General features: G+C 50.7%; 1 protein-coding gene and 1 long non-coding RNA gene across 3 annotated transcripts in view; one reads left to right on the top strand and one right to left on the bottom strand.

Annotated features, from left to right (window-relative positions):
* Window positions 1–19,616, top strand: part of LOC144269252 (flavin-containing monooxygenase 5-like) — a 31,861-nt gene extending 12,245 nt beyond the window's left edge. Inside the window, exons 5-8 of the mRNA XM_077824770.1 lie at window positions 15,564–15,763; window positions 16,915–17,267; window positions 17,914–17,986; window positions 19,253–19,616. Of these exons, the coding sequence (XP_077680896.1) occupies window positions 15,564–15,763; window positions 16,915–17,267; window positions 17,914–17,986; window positions 19,253–19,616 (990 nt within the window). The remainder of the gene's footprint in view (window positions 1–15,563; window positions 15,764–16,914; window positions 17,268–17,913; window positions 17,987–19,252) is intronic.
* LOC144269253 (uncharacterized) lies at window positions 379–25,296 on the bottom strand. 2 transcript variants are annotated; one of them, XR_013346894.1, is made up of 4 exons: window positions 25,210–25,296; window positions 22,733–22,934; window positions 21,406–21,523; window positions 379–1,004 (listed from the first exon to the last, which is right to left on the bottom strand). It is a non-coding gene; the product is annotated as an uncharacterized LOC144269253 (long non-coding RNA). The 2 variants fall into 2 exon arrangements; XR_013346895.1 differs by lacking the exon at window positions 379–1,004 and adding an exon at window positions 1,298–1,530.
* Window positions 25,297–25,317: the final 21 nt, after the last annotated feature.

Below are 25,317 nucleotides of genomic sequence, written 5' to 3'. Positions count from 1 at the left end.
CATCCCCACGGTTATATCCGCATGCTGTACCCTCCATAACATTTGTGAAGGGAAGGGTGAATGATTCACTCAGGCATGGACCTCAGAGGTTCGACACCTGGAAGTTGAATTTGAACAGCCAGGGAGCAGGGCTATTAGAGGGGCCCACTGCGGGGCTGCAAGGATTAGGGATGCTTTGAGGGAGCAATGTGATGCTGAAAGCCACCAGTAACGTTTGGTGCCCTGCATGGGACTGAAGTGTAATGGTTCCAATGTTAGTAGGAATATGTGTTTGCTACATATGATGCACGCCTGTTGCTTTCCTGGGCTACGGTCTCTTTTACTTAATGCAATAATAAAGAATGTTTTCAAAGCCAAAAAACTCATTTATTGAAAAGAAACAACTGCTTGGGAAACAAAGGACATGCCACATCTGTGCTGTGTGGGATGAGGGAAGGGGGTGGGGTGGGGAACAGGACAATCAGAGATTTGCGTATGTCCTGTTAACATACTCAGCCTTCCTGTCTGGAGTGCCATGCAATGAGTGCTGCCCTTCAGGCTGGCTAAAATGCATGGTGATGGGGGTTGAGTGCAGTGGGTAAGGGTTGTAGTTTGCAGGGCTGAGTGGTGAAGCTACAGGTGTTGGAGGCTGCTGGCAGCGATAAGAACCCGGATGTGGGGGAAAGTGAGTTGGTGGTGACAGGACACAAGGAAAAGAGTTCTGGGACAAGGGCTGCAGGGGGTGTGCAGGGGCAGATGTGCTCTGCCTACATTGCTACAAGAGCCTGTATCAAGTCTGCTTGGCGCTCCATGATGCTTAGCAGCCACTCCGTGCTTTGGCGCCAGTGATCCGCATTCTGCTGGCGGGCCCTTCTTTCACTCTCCTGCCACTCCTGCACTTTTTGATATTCATTAAGCAACTGCTGCCTTACTTCATGCAGCTTGTCCTCTTTGCGGAGGCTTCCTGATTCTTTGGAGTCTTTTGGCCAATGATAACAAGGACAGCTGAGATCTCAAGGTTGCATCTGTAAAGCCAAAATGCAACACTTAACAGAGGTAGCATTGTTCACACCAGACATAGCAATGATTCAGTTGTACTTAAAGACAAGTAGAGTGTACACAATATCAGAAACTGCCCGTCCCAAAGCGAGCACACATAACCCCCAGGAGCCCCAAAATGGTGAATAAGCACAAGGGCAAGGGGGACTGATTGTTTCATGGCCATACTGTCCTCTGGGGTTCTGTGCCTTGGGGAGAGCCCACAGCTGCAGGGGGCCCCTATACTGAACACTGTCCCCACATTTTCCACAGTATGAGTTCATTCTGGAAGACCTCTCGCTGCTGAGGATGACTTGGGAAGCAAGGGAGGGTCTTCTACTACAATGCAGCTTCTACCCTGACCCATATGCAGCTTACCTGTGTGCAGCAATGGTCCCCCTGCCCGTCACGGCACAGTGGCACGGACATGTTAGCCTGACTGGGACAAAGAGCACAGTAGCTCTGCCAAGGAACATGCATATGTAAGTGTATTGCCCAGCTTCTGCATGAGACCTTTGAAGAGATCATGGAGGCTGATTACCACGATGTGAGAGAGCACATAGACGCCCTATTCCACATCTAGGCATGCATGTAGCCGTAACCCTCTTCGCCCCCAAAGCCTGCACCGAACAACTTCCTTCCCAAAATAAAAGCCACCTACTGGGCACCTCCTCTGCTGTTTGTTCTTCCGCAAGCACCATCCGCTATGATTGGCTACCTTCCTCCTGGCTTGAAAACAGCTCCGGGCTGCATGCATCTAGGGATGCTGGAGTGTGCCTCTCCTCCTCAGCACCCTCGCTCCCACTTTCCTCCTCCTGCCTTGTTGAACTGGGCTCTGAAGTGTCCATGGTGGTCCTCAGAGTAGAGGTGGGGTCGCCCCCAAGTATTGCATCCAGCTCTTTGTAAAAACAGCAGGTCGCAGGAGCAGCACCAGAGCAGCTGTTTGCCTCGTGGGCTTTGTGGTAGGCATTCTGCAGCTCCTTCACTTTAACCCTGCACTGCAGTGCGTCCCAGTCATGGCCCCTTTCCATCACGTTCCATCATTTTGCACAGCTACAGACTAGGGACCGAATGGCTAGGCAGCAGTTCTGTGGAAAAGGACCTAGGGGTGACAGTGGACGAGAAGCTGGATATGAGTCAGCAGTGTGCCCTTGTTGCCAAGAAGGCCAATGGCATTTTGGGATGTATAAGTAGGGGCATAGCGAGCAGATCGAGGGATGTGATCGTCCCCCTCTATTCGACATTGGTGAGGCCTTATCTGGAGTACTGTGTCCAGTTTTGGGCCCCACACTACAAGAAGGAAGTGGATAAATTGGAGAGAGTCCAGCGACGGGCAACAAAAATGATTAGGGGTCTGGAACACATGACTTCTGAGGAGAGGCTGAGGGAACTGGGATTGTTTAGTGTGCAGAAGAGAAGAATGAGGGGGGATTTGATAGCTGCTTTCAACTACCTGAGAGGTGGTTCCAGAGAGGATGGTTCTAGACTATTCTCAGTGGTAGAAGAGGACAGGACAAGGAGTAATGGTCTCAGATTGCAGTGGGGGAGGTTGAGGTTGGATATTAGGAATAACTTTTTCACTAGGAGGGTGGTGAAACACTAGAATGCGTTACCTAGGGAGGTGGTAGAATCTCCTTCCTTAGAAGTTTTTAAGGTCAGGCTTGACAAAGCCCTGGCTGGGATGATTTAATTGGGGATTGGTCCTGCTTTGAGCAGGGGGTTGGACTAGATGACCTCCTGAGGTCCCTTCCAACCCTGATATTCTATGATTCTATGTCCCTTGATATCTGCCCAAAGGTATTGTAATTCCTGTGGCTGGAGTGCAGCTGGGACTGGACAGCTTCCTCCCCCAAACACTGATGAGGTCCAGCACCTCGCCATTGCTCCATACTGGGGATCGCCTGGTGTGTGGAGGCATGGTCACCTGGAAAGATGCACTGAGAGCACTCCAGTCCTGGCTGAGCAAACAGAAGGGGAATTTCAAAATTCCCAGAGAATTTAAAGGGTAGGTTTGACGGTTGGTCACCTGAGGCCAGGGCAGTAGAGTTCAAAGTGATGACCAGAGTGGCTAGAACAGGCATTGTGGGACACTCCTGGAGGCCGATCAGAGCGCATTAATAGACCAGGGTGTCCACACTGGCACCGCAGTACTCCAGCCAGGGGGCACCAAGCGTTATGCTTCTCGTGGAGGTGGATTACCAGGAGCGCTCCAGCCATGGAGTCCAGGCGCTCTATGTGCCTTGCCAGTGTGGACACCTCAGGAGTTAGAGCGCATTAAAGCAGCCCCGGATGCCCTAACTCGCAAGTGTAGCCAAGCCCTAAGGTTACACCTGCCCTGCAATCAGAGGTGTGACTGCAGCACAGCAGACATACCTGAGCTACCTTCTAGCTAGAACTGTAGCCGTGGAGCCGCAGCAGCACAGGTGTCCAGCTACTGGAGTGCACACCTGGGGTCCTAGATGGACTTGTACAGCCTGTGCTGCGGTGGCTTCCCGCTACTGTGATTTCAGCTAGCTAGATCAAAGCTAGCTCAGGTATCACCATGTGTTGCAGTCAGTCATGTGATTGCTGTGCAGACATTCCCCTTGAAGAAGAGCTTGCTTGACCTCCTGCTCAGAACGTTGGTGTCTGCAGATAGGTCTCTGGCTTAGCTAGCTGAGTGGGTTGTGGCAAAATGATTCTATAGTCTCCTGAATCCCTTAACTGCATGTGTGTGGGCTCAGGCCCAGGGATGTTATGAACCCTGCATTTATTTCTTGGGCTAATTAATCACTCCTGGCAATGGACAATATTCAGCTGTCAGTCCTGATATTTCTAGATCTGCCAGCTGTCTGATGCTATTGGGGAGGAGTTGACTTGTCTGCAGACTTTGGGATAGGTGCAGAGGCTGCCTCTTCAGTGACTGAGTTGTTTCCTCCCTGCCCTGGGATCTCTAATGGGCCCACCCTTGATCAAGCAGAACTAATTGCACTGCATATGGTAGTTCTGCTGGCCAGACACAAGCCTTTGACATACATCTGAATTGGAGCAAAGGTCAGTGTGTTTTTTTCAGACAGCAGAAAGTGCTATGGGATGACACAACTGACAAATGCCATGATTCTTGTAGATTTATCGTCTCTCATATGCCATCTAAATGTCAATCCTGTGTTTCCCCTCATTCTTGGGAGACGTTCCCCAGTCATCTGCAAAGCCACCTCATTGTCCTCCTTAAAGTTTGCCTTTGTTGTTAACTTTACTAACAACTTGACAGTGCTTACAGAGGAAATCCTGCAGGAAGTGTACAGATGCCACACCTCCTGTACCCTCTTTGGTTTCTTGTGACACTCTTCCTGCTGGAAGCAGGAACAAAGGATCCCAGGACAGTCAGAGACCACAGTCAGACTATAGCAGGGAGTTTTGTTTCCTCATTTCAATACATAGTTTTCATTCTTAATAAAGGGTTTATTCTGAAAATGGTCTGCCCATCAGTAAGGTACTACATGGGATCAGGACTGGATGGCAGAGGGTGCTGGGGTTGGTGCCAGTGCAGAGTTTGTGCATTGCTACAGAGCTTGTGCAACTGCAATGAACTTCCCCACCAGCCTGGACAATCAGGGAAAATGCTGAATGTGCCTGGAAAAGGTTCAAAGAGCAGGTTGAGCTGTCTAGGAAAGCCACAGGAGCAAATAAACTGGACGATGAGCAAAAGATTCCTCTGCCCTTAACAGTGGCAGGCACAGAAGCTCTAGATGTCTATGATGCATTCCATACAGATGGTGGCTGGGAAAGAGAGGAAAGCTTTACAGAAATAATGAAAATGTCTGAGGATCATTGTGTCCCTAGGAAAAAAATGTTACTTACAGAAGATCTATGTTCAGGATGAGGACAATGAATGAAGGGGAAACAGAGGAGTTTGTTACAGACTTGAAACTTAAGAAGTTAGTGCTGCAAATATGGAATATTAAAAGACTCTCTCTAAAGACCAGATTGTCCTGGGGTGTAACAATAAAAAAGTCTGTGAAGAGTTACTAAGGCAGATGGATCTGAGTCTGACACTAGAAAGGGCAACAAGAGTTCCTCATAAATATTGTGACAAGATGGCCAATGTTAGTATGGTGGGTCCTGAGCTTTTCTTGGTGGTGGGATAAGATGCCATCCCTTTCCCCTGCTCTTGGGGCACCAAGGGTGCTGCTAGTAGCCCAGAAAGGTGGTAGAGGAGGGAAGCGGGGGAGGGGTCTGGGTTTGCTCCTCACTGAGCCCCAGCCCCTCTCAATCCCTGCGGGTTCTTACCCTCTTCCCCCTTGGGTGGGGTACCTTCAGTCCTGTTGGGGCAAGGTCTTCCTTACTTCGGTTCTCTGGTCTTTCAAATCTCACAATACACCTCCAAGCTCCAGTCCTCTCTCCTTCCTCCTCCTCCCTGACTGACTGAAGCAGGGGGTTTTATTAGGTTCCTGGCAGGACCTTAATTGACTGCAGGTGCTCCAATTAACCTGTAGCAACCCTCCCTAGTCTACAGGGAACCATGCCTTAATTAGCCTAGGACTTATATATTTCCTCTCTACCACTCTCCCACTGCTCCGTGGCCCTCCTCTTTCACAATATCCACAACACTACCTCAGTGTCCACCTTCAAATCCTCCTCTGCCATGAGGCCCACAAAATATGTGACAGTGGTTAGTGTGCAAAGTACTGCTTATCACGCTGACCAGTATTGTCTCATTGTCTACTTGTACTCACTCCCGAGTCTGTCAATATCCATCCATTGTCTCTTGTCTTATATTTAGATTGTAAGACCCTTAGGGCAGGGACTGTCCTTTTGTTAGGTGCTTGTACAGCACCAACCACAATGGAGCCTTGATCTATGACTAGGGCTCTGAAGCACTAAAATAACACAAATAATAAATGAGAAAAATAGAATATGTACATGCCAAGTAGCAGAACACACCGAAGCACAAATGAAAAGCCAGAGGCACACAACATTTACCTGTGAGTACCATAGCTAAACCAGCAATGGAAAAATTCATGGAAATTAAGTCAGCCAAGGACAGAAACATGGAAAGCAAGAAACAATGCCAGTAATGTGGCAGCCAGCATGGGTATAGCAAATAAACAGCATTCGGGCAGATATGCAGAAACTGCAATGAACCTAACCATTATGCTGAAATGTGCAGAGAAAGCAGGAAAATACAGAAAAGGATTCCTCAAGTAGGTTCATTGATGTTAAGGCCAGAAGGGACCATTGTAATCATTAAGTCTTGTGACAGATTTCATAGAATCATAGAATATCAGGGTTGAAGGGACCTCAGGAGGTCATCTAGTCCAACCCCCTGCTCAAAGCAGGACCAATCCCCAATTAAATCATCCCAGCCAGGGCTTTATCAAGCCTGACCTTAAAAACTTCTAAGGAAGGAGATTCTACCACCTCCCTAGGTAACGCATTCCAGTGTTTCACCACCCTCCTAGTGAAAAAGTTTTTCCTAATATCCAACCTAAACCTCCCCCACTGCAACTTGAGACCATTACTCCTTGTCCTGTCCTCTTCTACCACTGAGAATAGTCTAGAACCATCCTCTCTGGAACCACCTCTCAGGTAGTTGAAAGCAGCTATCAAATCCCCCCTCATTCTTCTCTTCTGCACACTAAACAATCCCAGTTCCCTCAGCCTCTCCTCAGAAGTCATGTGCTCCAGACCCCTAATCATTTTTGTTGCCCTTCGCTGGACTCTCTCCAATTTATCCACATCCTTCTTGTAGTGTGGGGCCCAAAACTGGACACAGTACTCCAGATGAGGCCTCACCAATGTCGAATAGAGGGGGACGATCACGTCGCTCGATCTGCTCGCTATGCCCCTACTTATACATCCCAAAATGCCATTGGCCTTCTTGGCAACAAGGGCACACTGCTGACTCATATCCAGCTTCTCGTCCACTGTCACCCCTAGGTCCTTTTCCGCAGAACTGCTGCCTAACCATTCGGTCCCTAGTCTGTAGCTGTGCATTGGGTTCTTCCGTCCTAAGTGCAGGACCCTGCACTTATCCTTATTGAACCTCATCAGATTTCTTTTGGCCCAATCCTCCAATTTGTCTAGGTCCCTCTGTATCCTATCCCTGCCCTTCAGCGTATCTACCACTCCTCTCAATTTAGTATCATCCGCAAATTTGCTGAGAGTGCAATCCACACCATCCTCCAGATCATTTATGAAGATATTGAACAAAACCGGCCCCAGGACTGACCCCTGGGGCACTCCACTTGACACCGGCTGCCAACTAGACATGGAGCCATTGATCACTACCCGTTGAGCCCGACAATCTAGCCAACTTTCTATCCACCTTATAGTGCATTCATCCAGCCCATACTTCTTTAACTTGCTGACAAGAATACTGTGGGAGACCGTGTCAAAAGCTTTGCTAAAGTCAAGAAACAATACATCCACTGCTTTCCCTTCATCCACAGAACCACTAATCTTATCATAGAAGGTGATTAGATTAGTCAGGCATGACCTTCCTTTGGTGAATCCATGCTGACTGTTCCTGATCACTTTCCTCTCATGTAAGTGCTTCAGGATTGATTCTTTGAGGACCTGCTCCATGATTTTTCCAGGGACTGAGGTGAGGCTGACTGGCCTGTAGTTCCCAGGATCCTCCTTCTTCCCTTTTTTAAAGATTGGCACTACATTAGCCTTTTTCCAGTCATCCGGGACTTCCCCCGTTCGCCACAAGTTTTCAAAGATAATGGCCAATGGCTCTGCAATCACAGCCGCCAATTCCTTTAGCACTCTCGGATGCAACTCGTCTTGCCCCATGGATTTCTGTTACCAATCTGCCTGAGGTGTCATGTGATCAGGCTGAGGCTGCAAGATCATTTGGGGAGGAGATGACAGAACACACCAAGTGTCTAAGTTATAAAGCTTTACTTAATAAAATAATAAAACAGCAGAGAGTGATGGGTGCTTCCCACATCACTCAGAGGAAGGAAGAAAGCGTTAGTGCCCCTAGCCCTAACCCACTTTCATACTCACACACGCCCTACCCGAGGCTGGCCAGGCCTGGGTGTAATGTCAGAAGAAGAGGGAGAAGGGTGGATGGGAGTTCTGTCCTGTGCACACAGGTCTTCCAGGGTCCACTGTTGATCTCTGATTGGCCTCAGCTCCTGGGAGGGTTTTTAAGTCCCTGGGGTCTTTTGGAGGCATCTCCTTTCGGAACCTTTGTTCTTCAAGCTGTGTGTACCAGTCCAAACCAGCCTTCATAGCTTCTTCAGATTTCCCAAAACACTCCGGCTTTAGGGACACTACTTTGGTTGTTTACCCCCCGCGTTGGCCTTCACTGTCTCGCTGGGTTTTAAAGCCCCTGCAGGTTTGTGCAGCTGAATCTCTCTTTCTCACGGGTGGTTGGGGATGAAATCCAGGCCCCCACCTTTCTTGGCGGTGGCCCAGCATCAATCAGCCTTGGGAGCCAGTGTCTTATCTTTGGACCTGTAGCATCGAGTTAACCCATTCCTTTCTCCCTGCTTCGGCCTGCAACCTGCTAAAGAATCTTTCACTCCACACTCACCCATTTAATCCTTCCCTGAAATGCTTGGTAATGCTTGCAACAGTGTTAGCAACATACAGTGCTGATTAGCGTCTCCCAGGGGACCCCCTGAGGGAGGGGGCCATTGTGGTGTGACAGTCTGACCTCCTTTACAACACAGGCCAGAGAATTTCCCCAACTGCTTAGAACAGATCTTTCAGAGAAACATCCACTCTTGATTTAAAAGTTGTCAGGGATGGAGAATCCACCACAACCAGAGGTGAAAGTAAGCCGGTACGGCATACTGGCAAGAGCCAGTGCACCATACTGGGGCAGCCTGGCTTCCCCAGGGGGCAATTTAAAGGGCCTGGGGCTCCCAGCAGTGGCTGGAGCCCCAGGCCCTTTAAATTGCCTCCAGAGCCCCGCTGCTGGAGCCCTGGGGTAGCGGTGGTGGGGCTCCAGAGGTTATTTAAAGGGCCCGGGGCTTCCCTGCTTCTACCGCCCCGGCCCTTTAAATAGCTGCCGAAACCCCGCCACTGCTACCCCAGGGCACCGGGGGCTATTTAAAGAGCCAGGGCAGTAGAAGCAGGGGAGCCGCAGGCCCTTTAAATAGCCCCCAGAGCCCTGGGGTAGTGGGGGCTCCAGGGGCTATTTAAAGGGCAGGGGCTCCAGCTGCCTCTGCTGCCCCAGTCCTTTAAATAGCTGCTGAAGCTCTGCTGCTTCCCCAGGGCACCAGCAGCTATTTAAAGGACCAGGGCAGTAGAAGCAGGGGAGCCCCGGGCTGCTGCTACTGCTACCCCGGTGCAGGATAGGGGGCCACTTACCTTACAGGGTGGGCTGGCTCTGACCCTCTCAGCCCTGCCCCTTCCACTGTAGGCCCCACCCCTTCTGGGGGCCAGAGCTGGCCCCAGAGTACCGGAAAGTCACTTGACTTACTTTCACCCCTGACCACAACCCTTGGTATGTTCCAGGGGTTAATTACTCTCACCATTAAAAAATTTTCATCTTATTTCCAGTCTGAATTTGTCTAGCTTCAACTTCCAGTCATTGGATTGTATTATATCTTTCTCTGCTAGATCGAAGAACCCATTAATAAATATTTGTTCTCCATGTAGATATTTATAGACTGTAATCAAGTCACCCCTTAATCTTCTCTTTGATAGACTCAAAAAGCGCAATCGATTTAATTTATCACTGTAAGGCAAGTTTTCTAACCCTTTAATCATTCTCATGGCTCTTAGAATCTTAGAATATTAGGGTTGGAAGAGACCTCAGGAGATCATCTAGTCCAATCCCCTGCTCAAAGCAGGACCAACACCAACTAAATCATCCCAGCCAAGGCTTTGTCAAGCCGGGCCTTAAAAACCTCCAAGGATGGAGATTCCACCACCTCCCTAGGTAACCCATTCCAGTGCTTCACCACCCTCTTATGAAACAGTGTTTCTTAATATCCAACCTAGACCTCCCCCACTGCAACTTGAGACCATTGCTCCTTGTTCTTCTCTGAACCCTCTCCAATTTACCAACCTCCTTCCTGAATTGTGGGCACCAGAACTACATGTAGGATTCTGGGAAGGGTTCGATCAGTGCCAAATATAAAGATAAAATAACCTTTCTACTCCTACTCAAGATTCCCATTTAAGCATCCCAGAATCTCATTAGCTCTTTTGGCCACAGCGTCGCATGGGAGTTCATGTTCAGCTGTTTAACCACCACAACGCCCAAATCTTTTTCAGAGTCACTGTTTCCCTGGATAGAGTCCCCCACCCTGTAAGTATGGCCTACATTCCTTGTTCCTATATTTATACATTTACATTCAGCTGTATTAAACTCATATTGTTTGCTTGCATCCAATTTACCAAGTGATCCAGATCGCTTTGTATCAGTGACCTGTCCTCTTCATTATTTGCCACTTCCCCAATTTTTGTGTCATCTTCAAACTTTATCAGTGATGATTTTAGGTTTCCTTCCACGTCATTAATAAAAATGTTAAATAGCATAAGGCCAAGAACTGATCTCTGTGGGACCCTACTGGAAACACACCCGCTCAATGACGATTTACCATTTACAGTTACAGTTACTATCAGATAGCCAGTTTTTAATCCCTTTAATGTGTGCCATGTTAATTTTATATCCTATTATTTTTAATCAAAATGCCATGCAGTGCCAAGTCAAACACCTCATAGAAGTCTAAGTATATTATGTCAACCCTATTACCTTTATCAAGCAAACTTGTAATCCCATCAAAATAAGATATCAAGTTAGTTTGACAGGATCTGTTTTCCATACACCCATGTTGATTTGCATTAATTACATTACCCTCCTCCAATTCTTTAATAATGGAGTCCCATGTCAGCCTATAATTATCCAGGTCATCCCGTTTACCCTTTCTAAAAATTGGCATAACATTAGCTTTCTTCCAGTCTTTGGGAACTTGCCCAGTCCTGCAAGACTTATTTAAAATCAACATTACTGGACCAGTGAGCTCCTCAGCTAGCTCTTTTAAAACTCTTAGATGCAAGTTATCTGGACCTGCTGATTTAAAAATGTCTAACTCTCATGGCTTTTGTTTAACATCTTCCATATATACTAGTTGAATGGAAAGAATGTTATAATCACCATATAATGAGACTATATCATCTGAAGAAGAAGAGCTATTCTTAAGTACTGTAATGGAAGAGGCTGAAAACTCAAAAGATTGGCTAATTTAAATGTGCACAAATGGCACTTATATGTAAGACTGAGTTTGTCACTGAGGTCACGGATTCCGTGACTTTCTGGGACCTCCATGACTTCTACAGTGGCTGGCCCGGGGGCCTCCTGAGCAGCTCGGGCAACCCCTGGGCCGGCCACACTGGCCGCTATTGGGGAAGTTTTGGGCCACCACACCTCTCTCCCCCAGCAGCAACAGGAGTTTGAGTGTAGGAGAGGGCTCAGGGCTGGGGGTTGGGGCAAGGGCTCTGGACGGCACTTACCTTGGGGCGGGGGGCCTCCCCAGAAGCAGCAACATCCCACTCCCTCAGGTCCTAGGCGGAAGCATGGCCAGGCAGCTCTGCACACTGCCTCCACCTGTAAGCACTGCCGCTGCAGTTCCTATTGGCCACGGTTCCTGACCCCAACCCCGAGCCCCTACCCTGGGGACCCCTACCCTGGGGACCCCTACCCTGCTGCATCTGTCATCTATTTGCATAAATCCAAAGTAAAAAGCAGCTATCCTTCAAGGACTGTATTTAGTGAGTACTTTGCAGGCAAAGTGTACTAATGTAACAAATCAGTGCAAAAACAATAATGGGTTTCGTGTTTATAATGGGTATCTAGCTACCAGATCTCTAAGTTTGTTAAGTCTGCTTTTCTGAAGTCCATTGTTCTTATTCCGCTGCTCTGACTCCTTCCTTTCCTTAGAACCATGAAATATATCACTTCATGATCACTTTCACCCAAATTGCCTTTCACCTTCAGATTCTCAACAATTCCCCCCTGCTGGTCAGAATCAAGTCTAAAATGGTTGCTCCCCTCTCCCCCCATTACTTCCTCCACTTTCTGAAACAAAAAGATGTCCCCAACAATGTTCCGTCTAATTTTTTTCATCCATGTGTGGAATGAATTTTGTTATGTGCACCAATATCGAGATGATGTGCACCACCAGTAGAAACAAAAAACCTAGATATAATATATATTTTTAAAAAGTTATCACAGGGATTATTACTGCAGCCAGGACAGGTTTGGCATTTTAGAACTCACTACTAAAAGAACTGAATTTAAACATGAGAGAGAAATAAAATTCTGAAATGCACAGACCAGTCAAAAACTAAAATAACAGCACTTTGAAAGAATAAAATTATAGAGAATATATGTGCATTGCAGGAAGTACCCAGAAGTAACAATAACAACACAAGTATGCGTTGGGAGGTGAGTGTGAAAGAGACAGTGTGTGTGTGACAGAGGCTGTGTGTGTGAGAGAGAGAGAGAAACACAGAGACAGTGCATGTGTATGCGTGAGACACAGTGTGTGTGTGTGTGTGTGTGTGTGTCTGTGAGACACAGTGTGTGTGTGTGTGTCTGTGAGACACAGTGTGTTTGTGTGCTGGCTGCTGGCAAAGTATATGAGTGACCGTTCACTGTCTCTTTAGGGACACAGGCACTCACCAGCAGGCTTGATCAGACCGCAGCAGCTGCCAGCAGCTCCCTCCCACTCCTGAGCCCTGTCCCCCTTCCCTGCTCTTCAGAGATGGGGTACTTGGGGGGGAGGGGGACACCCTGACATCAGTGTCCCCCCCCCAACTCTGCACAGCAAGCAGGAGGGTCCCGGAAGCAGCTGGCCAGGGGCTCCAAGGCAGAGGGCAGGAGCAGGGCAGCTGTAGAGCAGCAGTGGGAGGGGCACCTGAACACACATCGCTGGACGTGCGGGTCTCTGCTAATAACGTGCACAGCACTTGATTGACTCTTGGGCAGCCGGATAGCTTAGAGAGAACGTAGGTCCCCAGTACGTTATTGGACACTTTGTGTTTTGCTGTATTACTTTTCCAACAGACATCTGGGAAGTTAAAGTCCCCCATTACTACCAGGTCTTGCGTTTTGGATATTTCTGCTATTTGTTCTAGAAATGCCTCAATCACCTCCCGTTCCTAATTTGGTGGTCTAGAGTAGACCCCTACCATGATGTCACCCCTATTTTTCCCCCTTTTATCTTTGCCCAGCGTGTTTCAAATTATCTGCTTCCCACCTCCTTCTGGATCTCAAACAAACTTCCTCCATTTTTCCCCCTACCTATCCTTCCTGAACAACTATCCCCCTCTATACCAACATTCCAGTCATGAGATTTATCCCACCAAGTCTCTGTGAATCTAATTGTCATAACTTAGCTTATGTGCTAATACTTCCAGTTCCTCCTGTTTATTCCCCATACCCCTTGCATATAGACATCTAAGATGTTGAGTAGATTCACCCACTGGTTTTCCTCTTGTTGTTTGGATGACCCTATGGCAGAGGTGGGAAAACTACGGTCCACGGGCCAGATCTGGCCCCTCAGGGCTTTGGATCCAGCCTGCGGGACTGCCCCCCGTGGTGCCGCAGGCCCTGTGCCACTCTCAGAAGCGGCTGGCACCACGTCCCTGGGGCGGGTGGGGGCAGAGGGCTCTGTGTGTTGCCCTTGCCTCCAGGCACTGCTCCCTGCAGCTCCCATTATCCGGGAACGGGGAACCGCGGCCAATGGGAGCTTCGGACGAGGTACCTGGAGGCGTGGCAAGGGCAGTACGTGGAGCCCTGTCCCCCGCCACCCCACCAGGGGCCATGCAGGGTTGTGGTGACAGCCACTTCCTGGAGCGGTGCAGCATGGGGCTGGGGCCAGGGCAGGCAGGCAGGGAGCCTGCCATGGCCCCAGTGCACGCTGCTGCCACACCGGAGCCGTTTTAGGTAAGCAGCGCCAGGCTGGAGCCCAAACCTGTCCTGCACCCCAACTCCCTGCCCTAAGCCCCCTGCCTGCACCTCGCAGCCCTCCTGCACCCCAACCCCCTGCCCTGAGCCCCCTGCCACACCCTGCACCTCTCCTGTGCCCCAACCCCCTGCCCTGAGCCCCCTGCTGCACCCCGCACCTCTGTGCACCCCAACCCCCTGTCCTGAGCTCCCTCCCGCGGTCCACACCCCTGTTCTGAGCCCCCTCCAGCACTCCACACCCCAACCCCCTTCCCTGAGCCCCTTCATACATCCCACATTCCTCCTCTGCCCCAATCCCTTGCCCTGAGCCCATTCTTGCACACCATACCCCCTCCCATATCCCGCACCCCAACCCCTTGCCCCGGCCCTGCATACAATTTCTCCACCCAGATGTGGCCCTCAGCCCAAAAAGTTTGCCCACCCCTACCCTATGGTAACTTTCCATGTCTCTCCCCCAACATCTAGCTCTCTGTTAAGGTGGCCCTCTTCTATGTTTACCTGTGCTTTTGTCACCTGGCCTCTTTGAACCTACTTTAAAGCCCTCCTCATTAGGTTGTGTGAGTTGGTGTGTGAAGATGCTCTTCCCCTTCTTGGTCAGGTGGACCCCATCAATTCCCAGCAGACCTTCTTCCCAGAGCAGCCTTCCAAGGCTGAGGAAGCCAAAGCCCTCCCAACTACACCATCTGGGCAGCCAAGCATTCATCTCCAACGATCAATGGCTGTGCTCGTCAGTAAGAGAGTTCACATGGTTAGGCAGCCAGTGTGGTGAGACCACCTCCCAACATGTTGACTAGCATTGTCTCATCATTTCCTTCTCCTCCCCTGTCTGTCAGCCTGTCTCCACCTGTTGTTCCTTTGCGGTAGGGAACATCTTTTTAAAAAAATAATTAATACATGTAAATGCCTCATTTCTAATAATAGTATGTTACTACTGAAGCTTGTGACATGGTATAGAAACCCTGCACTAGCATGGAAGGGGTTAAGGAGCTGCTTTGGGCTAGGGTGGCCCTGCCCCATCACACCTGCAAATCGGGCCAGGAAGAGGAGTTAAAAGGAAGGAACTCCACTCAGAGGGGGGCAATCCTAGGAAGGGAATAGGCTGAGCTTCTCTGGCCCTGGAGAGAGGGCTGACAGCCTGCAGAGCTGCTGTCCTTGCAGAAGGAGGGTGCAGATCGCCTGAGCTAAAAAGGGGGGGAAAGACTGAGACTTGCACTGGAACCCAGTAACCTCTGACATGGACATTTCAGGGGCTTCTGAAGTCAGAGGCTCATACCCTGGAGGGAGCTGCTTAGAGACTTTCCTTTCCCTTTCTTGTGTTGAACCTAGTTTGCTGACTGATTTGTTGCTTCACCTGGAAGGCTGAGAGGGGAAGAAATAGTCAAGAGACTTCAACCAGAGGGTTAAGCACTGGCCTGCTAGAAAAACATAGTAGGAATATTGGATTTGCGTGTGTGCACTCCCCACATAGCCCTGAAAGGGGGTGCTGCACCATGGACACGGGAATCATAAAGAAACACAGCTAGATGTGAACCATTCGCTCCCATGAGAATGGTTCTCAGCCAAAGAGGCTCTTGGCAAGTAACTCAAAGGCCTGTGGTTTCCAACAGCTCGTTTCTCCCTCTTTCAGGTTTTCCTTAGCACCAAGCGGGGTGCATGGATACTTGGTCGGATTGGAGAAGAAGGGTACCCCCTGGACACAATTTATATCACTCGCTATATGGAATTCCTCATGCGCATTGTGCCTCTATCCATGCTTAACTACTTTGCAGAAAAGAAACTGAATGCAAAATTCAACCATGCAATCTATGGTTTGCAGCCTGCGCACAGGTGAGCTGGGGAGATCAGGAGACTTTCTCCGGGCTGTGGAGCCAGGAGGGGAAGGATCATGTTCATTGCGCCCACACGGACTCCACAGGAGAGTGGAAAGCTGGGGCCTGTCAAGCACTGGAGAGAGGGGCAGAGCTCCTCTTAGGCAAACCTGCAGCTAGAGTCTCTAGGGCCTGGGTTCAATCCCTTGCTGTGCCAGATTCCCCCAGCCAATCTCTGTCCATCACCTGGGGCCCAGCTCTCATTGCTGCTGCTGCTATACCAAATCTGTCAGCATTTGCCTCACCTGGGGCCTAGCTCTTATTCCCACTGCTACCATCCAGAACATCCCTATCCCTCTGGTTACAAATATCCTTGTGGGATGTAAATGCCAAGGAAAGGGAGGAGTCATTTTGCATGATATGTGGGAGTAAACAGAATGGTACTGGATGACATCATTAAGGCCATGTCTACACTTACAAGCTTACATTGGCGTAGATGTACTGATACAGCTGTGCTGCTGTAAGATCACTCACGTAGCCGCATTATCCCGATGGGAGACAGCTCTCCCATTGATATAGTAGAACGAGCTCAATGAACAGCAGTAACTATGTCGGCAGGAGACTGCCTCCTGCAGACATAGTGCTGTGCGCATGAGTGCTTATGCTGGCAAGACTTACATTGCTCAGGGTGTTTTTTCACCCTGAGCGATAAAAGTTTTGCCAACATAGGTGCTAGTGTAGACATGGCCTAAAGAGATAATTTAAGCTGAATACCTGAAAGAACTTGCAAATGGCAAGCTGTTAGACCAGGGAATTGTTTGTTATTATTTATTCATTGATTTATGGTAGCACCAAGGAGGCCTACTCACAGACCAGGATCCCATGGTGCAAGATGCTGGAGAAACAGAACAAAAAGAGTTTATCAGAGGAAGTGGTGAATGCATAGACTGGACAAAGCAATAGAATTCCTTACATGGAGTGATCCTGCACGTGCAGCAGGATGGACTGAATAACCTGAAGTGTCCTTCCCACAACTTCCAGTTGCAGTATTAGCACATTCTGTATGAGAGGAAATAGTTCTCTTTTCTCTGGCAGCCTACTGCCCTGAGGAAGGTCATCTCCTGCCCAAAGAGATCTTCACATTTCTTGTATTTCCCTTGTGCCATTCAGGTTTTTCAGCCAGCACCCAACCTTCAACGACGACCTGCCAAACCGCATTATCTCAGGCAAGGTGCTGGTAAAACCAAACGTCAGGGAGTTCACCGAAACCAGCGCCATCTTTGAAGATGGCACCAGAGAGGAGGACATTGATGTGGTTGTCTTTGCTACGGGATACCGCTTCTCTTTCCCCTTCCTCGGGGATTGTGCCAAAGTGGTCAAAAACCAGGTCTCCCTGTATAAATTTGTCTTCCCTCCTCAGCTGGAGAAGCCAACTCTGGCTTTCATTGGCCTCATCCAGGCATTGGGAGCCGTCATGCCCATTGCCGAACTCCAGGGTCGCTGGGCCACACGTGTGTTCAAGGGTACGTGAACAAAAATGCAGTAAATAGTCTAGTGCCTGCTAGACAGAGAAAGCACAGACATTTCCAAGGAAATCCTAAAGCCAGTGCTGTTCAGGTGGACAACCTGCCATCTTGCAACATTTCCGCTGCTCTCCCTCTTTCGTCTGCTGTCTTCCTACTGAAAGGTGATCTGGTTATGTTTTTTGCTTCTTTGTGATGCATAGAGGCCAGTTTATTTTATTTTGGAAACTTTCTGTGAAAACTGTCACCTCCCCCAAAAAGATCATTTCCAGCTCTGCTCTCTGTGTACTCCTGCACCCTTCCTCTTTGTTGGTGCTGGAGTCTGGCTAGCTTTCTCTTACCCTCTGGCTGCAGTTACTTTGCACTTTTCTCGCGCCCTCTCCTTTGCACACCCACTCCCAACTCCCTGCCTTTTGAAGTCCAATGCAGCCTTGATGGGGGCAGGAGGTGTTGCTGAGAGTTCAAGAGCCATTACTCTCTAGGGTTTATTTGGGGGCAGGGGAAGAGGGAGGAGGCACAAACAACTCTTTTTTTCCTCTGGGGCTCTTTATCTTTTCTTTGTTCCTCTTATTGCCCAGGAGCTGTTACCTCTGTGTCTGAGAGCACTTCATGGATCTCCCTTCTGACTTGGGCTTCTCTTTCCTAGGGCTGAACAGATTGCCTTCAGCAAGTGACATGCTGGCTGATATTGCCCAGAAGAGAGAGGAAATGGCAAAACGGTAGGAACTATGACGTGAATCAGTAACAGCTGGGCATGCTGGGAAGGCACCAGGGCAGTCAGCTCTCCACCCACTTCTGCCTATTTTCCTGCTTCACTTTTTGCTTCCCTTTATCCCCATGAGGACCTTTAGCCAACAAACATTGCATTTCATGCACCCATCCTCGAGGTCTCCCGGGGAAGTATGTCCCATCACAAAGAGTGAGTAAGAAGCGGGGTCCTACTGAGCCCCAAACAAGGAGAAATGATCTGTGTGAGTAGGTTTATCCATCTGCCCCAAATATTCTTCCCTCTTTCTTGTTACAGAATTCTATCCCTCACATTCTGCCTTGCTGCCACCACCTATTCCTCTCTCTCTCTCTCTCTCTCTCCCTCTTGCATCCCACATTCCCCTGCCTCCCTATAGTTTTCCTATTTGTTGCCCTTTCAGTACAGAGGCAGCTGTCTTCACTTAGGACACTATATGGCTTCCATTGTTCCCAGTGGGATTGAACCTGCTGACCCCCTTTACTGGGAGCAGCCTGTACCTCTTGAGAAATCTGTAAGGGGAATGATGGCCATCTTGACTGAGGGCATTCTTTGGCTTCAGTCACACTGAAAATAATGGGAGAAGGCAGATATACTGAATATATATTGAAAATTGCTCACATCAAACTCTCAATCATGAGGTCATAAAAACCTTTAAACCCCAATTTCCTAAGAATATTACACACCTCATGCCAAATTTGCAAGTGTTGACAACTCTGTGGGTGGCTGGGTGTTAATTTCCAGCCCTTTTACTTTGCTGTTAAGCACTCCTCAGGATTGTGCAGCAACTTAACTTTTAGGAGGGTTGGCCCTTCAGCTCTACTTAAACACAGAGGGTTGAATAATTTGGGAAGCTCCAGGTAAAGATTTTATGTAGAAGGCCAAGTAAGGTCTGAGGCCAAAGTTGCTTTAGAGAATGTATCCAGCTCTTCTAAGGAGAATGAGGTACAAATCATCCCTATTCCACACAGAAAATCAATGTGCCACTTGTGTCCCAATTACAGCCCAGGAGATCTCTGTGCAGGGGTGAATTTCTCTCACAGTCAATGAACAGAAAGCAGCTCTAATCTTTGTAATGAATGGGAGTCATCCAAAGGAGCAAGAGTACATCAGCATCTCCTTCTCCTCACATTTCAGAGAGGGATAGAAGCTCCTTACCCCTCAGGAATGTCATTTCCTGGTCAGTGCAGTTTCTGTTTGACCACACTCCAGTGACACTTGCACTTCTTTCTCATTTTAGGTATGTGAAAAGCCAGCGCTATACCATCCAGGCGTATTATATCCCGTACATGGATGAAGTGGCCTGCCTGGCAGGGGTCAAGCCCAAACTCCTGTCTCTCTTCCTCATAGATCCAAAGCTCGCCATGGAGGTTTTCTTTGGCCCCTGCACCTCATACCAGTATCGCCTGAGAAGGCCAGGGAAGTGGGATGGAGCCAGGGAAGCCATCTTGACCCAGAGAGAACGAATCATTAAACCTCTGAAAACTAGAGTCCTAGATGATTATACAGGTGCCTTGGTGCCTTACTACCTTCAGATTTTTCTCACTGTTGCTTTAGTTGCTGTAACTTTTGCTTATTTTCCTTGGTCCTTTTTTCCCTTCTGACAAGTGTCATTTTTCAAGCTGCGAGTCCAGTTCATGGTTTCCCTTCTTTCCTTTGCATTCATATGGGCAGACTGGACTACGGTGGGCACCTCTGAATCTGTCTTCTGTGTAGGGTAAACTTGCTCTAATGCAAATGCAAAGTCTGCAGTAGGGGTGCACAAGGCCTGTTAAGTCCCATTCAAGCCCTGTTTTGGAACCCCACAACAAGTGATATAAGAGGAAATCCCTGACCATACCCAAAGTCTCCAGTGGCCTGGTTCAGGCAGTGTGACTGGAGATCAAGGGGCAGGCTGGCATCTTGGCTGGCATCTTTGCTGGCAGATTCATAGTTGGCTGGTTGGTGTCCATGGTGAATCGAGTCATGGCTGATTCCCAACCTCAAGTGCAGGAGGGGCTTGTGGGCTCTGTTGTCTTCTAGTTCTTATGCTTGCTACAGCTTCTGGGTGCTTAAGCATCCTGGATCAGAGCAGGGCTCCAAGTCAATTTCAAGCGTCTGCCTGAGAGAACCAGAAAATGGCTTCCTCTCCATGTAGCTGAGAAAAACAACTCCCCCTCAGGTGCTCTCTTGGGTCCCATTGTCCCTCCACAGAGCAACCCACGGCCCAGTCCACCCATCACTGTTGTGTGCTCTCCAGCAGGCAGGCAGACTCAGTCGCTATGCTTTGCTTCTCCCTAAAGGAGCTGCATCTACAGTCCCATGCTGGCAGGGGCTACAGGTCACTTTAGGGTGGAATTAGGGACAAGGGTGTCATGGAAGGCAGCAGCCCTGGGGGAGCAGGAGGAGCTCTTGGAGCCTGGCCTGAGTTAAGGTTTGGTAAAGACTTGGTGCCTCGCACATGGAAGAGATGGAGCCCTGAGTAGAGGGAAGGGTCTGAGCTCTATAGACCACAGAATCCCTGTCTAGGAAGGACTTTGGCTCAGAGTAGGTTTGTCCCAGCAGCACACAGCTATTCAAGCAAAGCTAAAGCAAAAGTCTTGCTGTTATTGTTATCTGGATCTGTTAAGTGTGTTTAATTTGGTCAGTCTGCTTTTCTGAACACACTTCCATTACTTCAGCCTGACCAAGTAAACCTCTCTGTTTATGTGTGATCCTTGCATGTGCCCTTCCTAGGGAAGCCTATAAAGTGACGGGCTCGAATAGTTGGTGTGCCTACAATGCTTGTCAGGTGGCGGTCACAGCTACTAACCGTATACTTTGTGTGTGATGGATCACGCAACCCTCATTCATGCCTATCTAGGACAAAGGAGGGATGATGAGAGTCTGAGATTTTTTTGAGGAAACAAAATGGCTCATTGCCACCATCAAACACGCTTAGTCTACTAAGGACCATTGCCAGCCAGAGTGATCTCACTAGACAGTGTCCTATCAGGTGCTGTGAGGTTCCCAGCTCAGGTGCAATCCTGTCAATCCACAAATCGCTGGGGCTGCCCCATGGGTGGCCCTATGGCACATCGATGGACAGCAAGGGAAGCTTTTGTCCATCTTGGCAATACTGCTTTTGCATATAATGAGCAACTAAAGAAAAGACAGATCTTTGCGAGATTGTGCCATTTCCCACAAAGTCAAACCACTTTATGCTCAGGCTGAAGCTCAAATAAGAACATTTGTGTTTTTTGACCTTTTTGATAAATGATCTTCACAAAGACACCTTGAAACCCACTCAGAAGTCCCAGCCTTTGAAGTTCCTGGTTTCATTCCTCTTCAACTATCTTGTCCCAGGTTGATACAAAGTACAAGTGTGGGAACTGTGGGAATATTCTTATGAACAATAGGTGTGAATCAACTTACCCAATCATTTTGCATTGCTTCTGAGTATGAAGGGGTTAATTTCTCCCTGGGGACAAGGTTGTAGATCACATCAGCCTGCCTAGAACGGATTGGAATCAACACAGGTGCATGGAGGTCCCTGGAGAGGCAACAGAAGCCCCAACAACTGAACATTAACTTTCAATGGCTGGCATCCAAGGAAGCTGAACATATGACCACAGCACAGCTGCTTCTGGAGCCACAGGGGCCAGGTGTTAACAGTGTGTGTCTTAGTTTGCTGCTGCCCAGGTCAGACACACGTGACACAGAGAGGCTGAGACAGACTCCAGGAGGCCTTGGAACAGTAGGGCAATTGCTTTGGCCAATATATACTGGGACTTAAACTTTGCTTTACCCTTCTAATGTGGACTCTTAATTGCTGTTCTCCAGTTGACTAATAAATGCTTTCTTGGTTTTGGTAAAAGGCGGCCCTGCAGATACTTACTAACTATATTGCTGCCTGAAGATGTAACATCTCTAACAGGCGTCTGAACTATTTTGGAGTCACTAGAGAGCCAGGGTGAGAAACAAGAATGCTGTAGCCTTAAGTTTCAGGGTCATGGGGCTGTCCTTGTAAAAAGCTGTGACTAGGGCCTAGCAAATAATAGGGCTATTCCCACAGAGACTGTATAATGGCTGAGGCATCAAATCCCCTGTAAACCCAGGACTATAAACTAGGCCAGGTCTCGAGGGTGAGGTGGCATCCCTGTCAGGGACCTGGTTTAAAAAAAAGTCTGCCAGGAAGGGTCTTAGGCCAGGTCTACAGTAAAAAGTATACATCAGCATAGCTACATCTCTCAGGGTGTGAAAAATCCACCCCCGAGCAATGTAGCTATGTTGCTCTAAGGCCTGATGTAGACACCACCTGTCAGGGAGGTTGACTAACCACAGTGATGGAAGAACCACTCCCAATGCTGTGGTGAGTGGCTACATTGAAGTGCTATAGCAGCCCAGCCATGACTATGCCACTGTAGCAGTTAAGTGTAGTAAGAGCTATCTGGCTGGCAGAGGCTTGATCCAAATCCAGGACTTTAATGTGGGTAGGCCATGGGGAAACAAGAGGTGATGCCAGAGTGAGTGACCTTGCCTGTCTTGTTACACAGGTTCACGCTTTGAGGGTCTTACTAGGTCCTCAGCTCCTTCTGGTCCATAGCAGCGGTGACCAGGAGCACTCTTCCATCTGTGACTGCCCTGGAGGTTGAGACCATAAGTCTTATAAGCAAACCTTGCCACACACTTCTTCCTCCAGAAGGGGTTACTGCCATGAACTTTACTTGGGGATTGTACTTGAAGACCACTTATACTTCACCTCTTCCAGAAGGGTCCATTTAGTGGAACTTCTCACAGGCTGCAGATTACGGTTGATTTCCAAGTGCACATCAAGGCGTCCACAGCTCAAAACAGAGCTCCTCTTTGGGTGGCTGGCTACCTTGGAGTGTGAGTTTGAGGACCTGGAGCCGACGGGGTGCCGTTCTCAGGCAGGTTTCCTCTGTGTTAGAACACATGGCTCCCTGCCAGAGGTGGTAGAAGGTGACTGTGTTCACCTACGGGGCACACTACCAAACCTATCTTCTCATGCTATTCCCAGGGAGGGCAGTGGGTGGAAGAGAGAGAAAGGCTCAGCCCTGGGGATGATGCCCCGAAGCGCTCAGTGGTGCTGGAGACTGCAAGCTGCAGCAGCGCACAGCGTCTAGGGCCCGAAGGGATGATGGCCACCATCAAGTCTGACCTCCTGTGCGGCACGCACCAGAGAGCGTCCCCCAGGCAATGGCTAGTGCCAATTGGGCGGAGAAACACTGTCCCTTGGCTGTACTGAGAGGTGGGCTGGCAATTCCAGGGCAGCCCTGAGGGAGCAGGTCAGTGCAGGGCTGTCCCTAGCCAAGAGAGGGGGGAAGGCCGGCCACTTCCTGTGGGAAGTGGAGTGACCCAGCCCCAGCCTGCTCCGCTCCCCTGGCTCCCAGGCTCGGGGGGGAGGGGAGAACTGGCCCCCAGCACTCGCCAGTGGCGCGGCTGGGAGCCAGGGAAGCAGAGTGGGCTAGGGCCAGGTCACCCTACTTACCACCACTGGTGAGGGCAGGGAGCTCAACCCCTGCTGCAGTCCTCAAGGGAAGGGCTGGCTGGAGTGGGGGTGGCACAGGGGCAGGAAGAGGCGGGGTGAGGGCAGAGCAGGGGCGGGGGCTTTGGGGAAGGGGTGAAGTGGAGGCGGGGCAGGGGCAGGGGCAGAGCACAGACGGGAAGAGGCGGGGTGGGGGCGGAGCAGGCGTGGGGGCCATGGGGAAGAGGCGGAGTGGGAGCGGAGGCTTTGGGGAAGGGGTGAAGTGGAGGTGGGGCGGGGGCAGAGCAGGGGTGGGAAGAGGCAGGGTGGGGGCAGAGCAGGGGCAATGGCTTTGGGGAAGGGGTGAAGTGGAGGCGGGGTGGGGGCAGAGCAGGTGTGGGAAGAGGCGGGGTATGGGCGGAGCAGGGGTAGGGGCTTTGGGGAAGGGGTGAAGTGGAGGTGGGGTGGAGGCGGAATGGGGTGGGAAGAGGCGGGGTGGTGGCAGGGGCTTTGAGGAAGGAGTGAAGTGGAGGCAGGGCGGGGGTGGAGCAGGGATGGGAAGAGGTGGGGTGGAGGCGGAGCAGGGGCGGGGGTTTGGGGAAGGGATGAAGTGGAGGTGGGGTGGGGGCAGAGCAGGGGTGGGGGTTTGGGGAAGGGGTGAAGTGGAGGCGGGGTGGGGGCAGAGCAGGGGTGGGGGTTTGGGGAAGGGGTGAAGTGGAGGCGGGGCGGAGCAGGGGTGGGAGGAGGCGGGGTGGTGGCGGAGCAGGGGTGGGGGTTTGGGGAAGGGGTGAAGTGGAGGCAGGGCGGAGCAGGGGTGGGAAGAGGCGGGGTGGTGGCGGAGCAGGGACGGGGGGTTTGGGGAAGGGGTGAAGTGGAGGCGAGGCGGAGCAGGGATGGGAAGAGGCGGGGTGGAGGCGGAGCAGGGGCGGGGGTTTGGGGAAGGGATGAAGTGGAGGTGGGGTGGGGGCAGAGCAGGGGTGGGGGTTTGGGGAAGGGGTGAAGTGGAGGCGGGGCGGAGCAGGGGTGAGAGGAGGCGGGGTGGTGGCGGAGCAGGGGTGGGGGTTTGGGGAAGGGGTGAAGTGGAGGCGAGGCGGAGCAGGGGCGGGGGTTTGGGGAAGGGGTGAAGTGGAGGTGGGGCTGGGGCGGAGCAGGGTGGGAAGAGGCGGGGTGGTGGCGGAGCAGGGACGGGGGGTTTGGGGAAGGGATGAAGTGGAGGCGAGGCGGAGCAGGGGTGGGGGTTTGGGGAAGGGGTGGGAGGAGGCGGGGTGGTGGCGGAGCAGGGGTGGGGGTTTGGGGAAGGGGTGAAGTGGAGGCGGGGCGGAGCAGGGTGGGAAGAGGCGGGGTGGTGGCGGAGCAGGGGTGGGGGGTTGGGGAAGGGGTGAAGTGGAGGTGGGGCTGGGGCGGAGCAGGGTGGGAAGAGGCAGGGTGGTGGCGGAGCAGGGGCGGGGGTTTGGGGAAGGGGTGAAGAGGAGGTGGGGCTGGGGGCGGAGCAGGGGTGGGAAGAGGCGGGGCGGGGGCAGAGCTGGGGCGGGGCCATGGGGAAGGGGTGGAGCAGGGGCCGGAGCAGCACGCAGCTGCTTTGGGCACCAGGAATTTCTTGGTGCCCGACACGGCTGCATACTCTGCGTATGGGTCCGGACAGCCCTGGGTCAGAGCGGGTGCGGACAGGGGGTCTGCTCCCTCACACCTGGCCCAAATGCCTGACTCTTCCCTTAGCCGCAATGGCCGCCCTCGCCCGTTCGTCACCTCACCCATTATTTTCAATCGGGGTAAAGCCACGTTGCCCCCGGTTAAGATGGCCGCCCTTTCCCGCGAGCGTCTCCAGGGTAAGAGGGCGGCCGCCCCCGCCCTAGTAAAGA

Source organism: Eretmochelys imbricata, chromosome 8, assembly GCF_965152235.1.
Source record: "Eretmochelys imbricata isolate rEreImb1 chromosome 8, rEreImb1.hap1, whole genome shotgun sequence".
Taxonomy (NCBI): domain Eukaryota; kingdom Metazoa; phylum Chordata; order Testudines; family Cheloniidae; genus Eretmochelys; species Eretmochelys imbricata.
This window is presented reverse-complemented; position numbering and strand designations above follow the sequence as displayed.